At 41.3% G+C, this 6,415-nt stretch overlaps 1 protein-coding gene across 12 annotated transcripts in view; it reads right to left on the bottom strand.

The window, feature by feature from the left end:
- Positions 1 to 6,415, bottom strand: part of TCF12 (transcription factor 12) — a 407,201-nt gene that overhangs the window by 5,520 nt on the left and 395,266 nt on the right. For 7 of the 12 annotated variants that reach the window (XM_019504280.1, XM_019504281.1, XM_019504283.1 and 4 more), the window contains 2 exons: positions 6,105 to 6,276; positions 4,796 to 5,028 (listed from right to left, as the gene is read on the bottom strand). In XM_019504280.1, the coding sequence (XP_019359825.1) occupies positions 4,796 to 5,028; positions 6,105 to 6,276 (405 nt within the window). The remainder of the gene's footprint in view (positions 1 to 4,795; positions 5,029 to 6,104; positions 6,277 to 6,415) is intronic. The other 5 variants (XM_019504282.1, XM_019504284.1, XM_019504289.1 and 2 more) reach the window with 1 other exon arrangement.

Here is a 6,415-nt window from a genome sequence, read left to right as displayed (position 1 = left end):
CAAAAAAAAACAAAAAACCAAACAAACAAAAAAAACCCCCAGCACTTTACTTTAAGCTTGGTACATTCCCACACCAAGCCATGCACATTCCCAGAAGAGGCAGCGCCTTAGTTGGACCTGGCTCGCCCAATGTCTGTACAGCTGGAGTGCTGTAGTGGGGCTTTTTTGGCGCTTTTATCTAATAGCTGATTGAATCTGACTGATTTAGCTAAAAGCACCAAAAAGCCCTGCTGAAGCACCTATATAGATGCTGCCGAGCTGGGTCAAAGTAATGCGCTGCTTCTTCTGAGTAAAGTGCAGTTTTTTGGGTTTGTTTTCTTTTTTTTTTTTTTTTTTTTTTTAATGTCTGCAGGCAGCCAGTGATGCTGTTACTCCTCCTTTATTCTTGCCTACAAATTCTCAAATTGCCAGGTCAGCCATTTGGTTTTCAAAAGCCACTTGGTGCTGTTAAGTGACAAAACTGTGCTTCTGGCTCCCCATGAACTTCTTGCATAATCCTGAACTATTCAACCTCTTTTTCTTACTTGCTACTAGGGATGCACCGATAGAGATTTTTTGGGCTGATACCAATGGCCAATTTTTAAGAAGCAAAACTGATCCAATTCCAATATGCAGCCAGGCAGGTTGGAGATCAGCATTGGGATGGTAAGTCTGGTGTGGGGGAAGGGGAGGGGGAAGGGAAGGGGCATGGGGGCGTAGATCAAGGCCCCTGTAGTGAGGGAGGAAACGGGGCAGGGGCAGGCACTTCTCAGCCAGGGTGGGACAGAGCAGGGGACGGAGCTGTGAGGGGCTTGTCTGCAGGGTGCAGGTGGTTCCCACCCTGAGCATACCCCAGGACAGCATGGGGCAGAATGTGCTCCCAGATCTGCGTGGGGCAGAGCAGGGCGGGCTGCCAGTGTGGGCTGGGGCCTGAGTAGCACCAGGCTCTTCCTGGTGAGGGCTGGGCCAGGCAGTGCTGGGAGTGGGCAGCAGCGGAGCTGGCAGGGGGCTACAGAGGGGGGCTACAGCCACCCCAAAATTCACCACTGCCCTCCTCCGGATGCCACTGCTGCCCACCCCAAGTGCAGCCTGGCTCAGCCCTCACCAGGAAGATCCTGGTGCTGCCCATAGTGGCAACCCACTCCACCCTGAACCGGGGGCACATGCCCCCCATGACCTTCCGGGGTGTGCTCAGCAGCAGAAGCACCCCCCGCCCCCCACAAATTGAGCCGTGGCTCTGTCCTGTGCCCTGCCCTAGCCTGGTAGCACCTGCCCCCTCCATGCATCCTCCCCCACACCAGACTGACCAGACAAACGCTGGTCTCCAAGCTGTCGGGCTGTGCTCCTGGCCATGTGCATGCACAGGGCATTTATCGGTGACATTATTGGCCGCATCAGGCAAAAAAAAACGATTTCTGATGCTTTCAATTTTCCCTATATTGGTGCTGATCCGATATGGGACCAATGCATCAGTGCACCTCTACTTACTACCTCTGCAAAAGAGGCCTGCAGACCAAGAGACCATTCGGATGGGGGCATCCAGGGTGAGGAATAATTTGACCATATTTCCTTTAACTTTAGAAAGTCAGCACCAGCCATGTTGTAGGCTGCCAACACAAATGTTTCCCCTTCTTATACTTTCCTCCAGGAACTTCATTGACAGAAATTGGATTTATTTTTCAAATAATGGCAACTTGTTAAATGTTTGTGTTTCCTGTACTGCTTCTTGCATGAGTCAAAGCTGAATTTACCTTGCTTCAAGTCTGGTAGCATAATACAAGCTGACAGGGCAGACTAAGATGACAAATATAAGATTCTTTTTGTTTCTTAAAGAATCATTTTAATTTCAGAGCAGTAACTAAATTAAGTCAACATTTTCAGATAAAGTTCAGAAAAATAGAACGTTAACTAAAAACCTGAAAACATGAGGGTTTCCTTTTCTCTCGTTGGGGTCATAAGTAGTAAAAAAACCCATGGTTTTGGTTGGGACATGGATACAAATCATCTTATGAACAGACAACATTCTCTGCAGACTAAAACTGCATACATCTGCAGAGTTGGTATGAAAAACCTTATCCTCTCAACTCCAGGCATTCCTACTTGAGCTACCTGAAGAACTCTGTTTCGACCTGCAACTACAGCAGTATGGACAACCTGCATAACGGACAACCTGATAGGAGAGGGCAACTTGTACACACAACGTACATGATTCTGCTTTTGCCAAACTCACTGGCAAAAGCCACTCCTTGGCATCATTAAGCGTGAGTGAGCCCCAAACAGCCTGCAGCAAAAAATGTTAACAAGGTTACTGAATTGCAATTTTTTTTTTAAATAGCAGACCTAGAGTTTTCAAGGAGATTTAATCATGTAGAATCTTTAAAGTGGTAGTAACCAACACTATTCAGCTTCAGAAGCTAAAAATGCATCAGCCTTCAGTCAAGGTTTCAAATCAAAGTAGTTTTTAATTTAAATGACACTCGTCTCAAGATCCTAATAGCCACTGAGGTGAGGACAGACATGAAAATGAAATGTGATCCTAGGATGCATCAGAAGCAGCATTTCTGGTAAAGACAGGGAAGGGTTAACACCACTGAATAAGGCAGGGATAAAACCTCATTTTGGAGTACCTTGTACAATTCTGGTTACCCATGTTCCAAGAAAAAAAACATTCAAACTGGAACAGGTACACAGAAGGACACTAGGATGATCAGGGAAACAAAGAAAAGAGACTAAAGAGAGTTTGGCTTCTTTCATATAGCGAATGAGGGCCAAGAGAGGATATGGTTTTCTCTTTAAGTATATCAGGAGGTAAAGACCTGGAACAAAGAACCACCACTTAAGCTAAAAAGGAACACTGGCACAAAAACAAATCAGTGTAAACTGACCATGACTAAACTCAGGCTGAAAAGGGAAAGGTCTGTATCATCAGAGCAGTAAGGTTCTGGAACAGCTTTCAAACAGGTACAGGAGGGCAAAAATGCCAACTAGTTTTCAGACGAAGTTTGACATGGATTATATGACATGGTTGCCAATGGTAGAAGAGGACTAGACTTGATGATGTAGGAGTTAGTTCTAAGTCCATATTCCTGTAACTCAAAAACAGTTGATGGATTTTCTTCCTACTTTATTAGTAATATTTGCCTCAGCCTTCAAAGTAAGTATAGCAATCTTCAGGCCAAATTATTTTTCCAAGGGAAAGTCAGAGAAAGGCTAAACACTATGGTTTCTACATTAATCCTATATTTTATCCAACACTGTTTGACAGTAACTTAATTATATTAACAGGGCGTCAATAATGCAATGCCTCAAAGCACAGTGTCAAATTCTTGACATAAAGTACTTATGCCTAGTATTAATTTATTCACTTTGTCACTTCCAATAAATAGTCATCCTATGATTATCTTGATCTAAAAACACAAAATATAGGTAACACCACTGGAGATGAAAATAAAAAGTGCAAGCTGCCAATAGAAGCAACAAAAAACATGACGTGTCATTCAGAGACACCAGTGTTGGTGCCTGTGTATCATCTACACCTGGAAGACATTTGCATCTGATGGAAATGTATCAGATGAGAAATAAAATATAAAGGAGAGGTATTCAGACAGCCTGAAGGGAGAAGAAAAAATGAGGGCACTCACCTGACTATTAAGTGGTAGTCTCATGAGACAGACAGTTGGCTCTGCTATCTAATTTCATGGGGGGGGGCGGTTAATGAATTTAAAAGGAGCTTAGATATGAAGGTCAATAGTAGTTCCATTAATACTGGAGAATGACAGTATTATCCAGACCTGTTTTTCAATATGACCTGTAGAAGGGGCATCTATAGGATGACATGTATGTGTATTTGTTGATAAGAGTTTAGCAAATTGCACATTGTACAATGGGAAATAAAAGAAAAACAATATTTTTCTCCTCTATTTTTCCCCTTGAAGTCATATCAGCGTACAAACAATTCCGTGCTTTCTCACCTCCCCTCCGAACCTGATATTGCCTTTTATGGAGAAGCACAAATTGTACGCACAAGGGAAAGAAAAGAAACAGGGGTAAATAAACTGATGAGGGTAGGGATGGAATACTGGTAAAGCTGCTGGACTAGCAGCTGCTGGAATTGCATGCCCTGCCATGGACATCCTGCATGACCTTGAGCACCCAGTCTCCTTCTTTGGGACCCCCGGAGGAAACCTTCCTATCATGGATTCCACCAGATTACTTTTACTGTGCAATTTCTCTAACACCATCAACACCAACGTCATGCTGGCCAGATGGACATGAAATAATAAAAAGATGGAAGCAATTAGAATATCTTTTAGGTTTTCTTGCGTACACAAGGAATGATAAACACTACTCAAAATTACTCTGCATAAAATACTGTACTTTAAACTTAAGTAAATCTAAATCAAACTCACTTGCCTACCATTAACCATATACAATTATTCTTTAAGTTATAAACCTTTCCTTTTGGTACAATTTGATCCTGGTAAGTGCACACTTGTTGCAAGTCAGGATCTTTTTTTTTTTTCTTTCTAATAACCAATTCAGATGCCCAGCAGAAATGGCTAACTGCAACACAAAAAAGAGGATTAAAGAATCCTGACCCTACTTTATTTTGAATACTTTCTTGCTTTTCTTAAGGAACATTAACATTTGTACATAAAGACAAGTATGTTTCTAGAAAGCTGTCCATATGGTTAATTGCCACGTACATTAGAAGGAAGATATAAATATGAAACAAGATGGAAGCAGTAAAGGAGGCTACAAACCGCTACATAAAGCCACTTTACTATTTGTCAGAGAGTAGGAGAAGCCCACTAACCTCTGACTTGTTGCTCTAGACTGAGGATGACTGCCACAGCTTGGTGAAGAATAAGCAATTTTGTCTGTGGTTTTTCACTCTTCAGGTGAAGTTGACACATACGGCCAAGTTCTTTGAATGCTTCATTAATATCTCGTACACGCAAGCGTTCTCTAGCATTATTGGCCATTCTCCTTTCTTTCTCCCTTTCTATCTTCTGCTCTGGGTTTAAATCTTCATCTTCATTAGTACTGCTGGAAGATAAGAGGGAAGATACGGGTACACTCAACATTTTGTGGAGGTCTAGGTGTATTTTAGGTCTGAACATCACAAGTGTACGTGGCAAGTGACAAAGTTAAAACGTCCGTGCTGGATCAAAATTCCTCTGACTCATTTTAAACTGCTTCCCACTTCACATTAAAAGCATACAAGTGGCATGATCTAAAATATTACTGAAGAATATTCAAGTAACTAATTAATAAAAACACACATCTCTGGTGCCACTCTTATGAGCTATTACTTGATTGAAAAGATGTATTCAGTAACTTTTAGCTGTAGAATTTTCTTTGCATTAAGTAATATTTATATATACAGTGTCCTTTCACAAGTAGTTGTAGTAAAAATGCTGCCTTGCTAGCTGGCTGGCTGATACGCTATTGCATTCAGAGATTACCTATCATCTACTAGATTTTGTATCACAACTGTATTAAAATTCACAAGTAATATCTAACTTAAATTAAATTAATCATTTTGAGAAAAATATGGGTCTTTCCTGTTAAACCTGTTTGGGTAGATTCAGGGGAAAATTTGCAGCTAAAGATTTTCCTCTTACTCCACTCCAAACTGATGCTATATAGCTATAGACACTCTGGACAGGATAATCATGAAATTCCAAACAGAATAAAAAATAAGAATTTAAAACCCTCTACTGTTTACTCTGTATGTTATTAAACTGAACACTTCAAGATTCCTCAATGTACAAATGCCAGTAATTGTTATAATGTGTGCTGCATGATATACTGAATATTTTGGCCAAACAGTTACACATTTCAGTCTTAGCAATTTATAACGGCCCTTTATCCAAAGTTCTGATGAGTTCTTCATATTGAGGTACGAACAACAGATAGGAGAAGAGTTGTCATTTCTGAGTTAGTGTCTCCGGGTATTAACCCCTGGCTTGGGAGAAAAAACATAAAGATAGTTGATGTAAGAGAAAAAGGAAGTTTTGGAATTGAATTCAAAGGTATCAATGGTGAGGACATAATGCAACACAGTGTGAGCTGCAAACAGACGCATGTCAGATTTCTATGCCTACATGCTAATAGCATACCTTGTTCTTCCTCTAGATGAAACTTTGATATCCTTCTGGGAGGATTCATCATCTGACTTCATGTCATCAGATGAGGGAGGTTCATGTATATTTTCATCTTTCTCCTTATGTTCAGACTTAATTTCTGTTGGACCTATGGCCACAGACTGGCCCTGCAAACCACCCGATAATGCTGTAAACAAACAGAGCTCAGTATAAATTACAATCACAGCAAGCACTTCCTTATGCTTTAACATCTATTAGGAGCTTCTCAAACAAATATTGGGTAACCTGTTGGACCTGGTGCTGGCCACCGGCAATGACCTGGTGAG

Source organism: Gavialis gangeticus, unplaced genomic scaffold, assembly GCF_001723915.1.
Source record: "Gavialis gangeticus isolate Ggan-Ray unplaced genomic scaffold, GavGan_comp1, whole genome shotgun sequence".
NCBI lineage: Eukaryota > Metazoa > Chordata > Crocodylia > Gavialidae > Gavialis > Gavialis gangeticus.
This window is presented reverse-complemented; position numbering and strand designations above follow the sequence as displayed.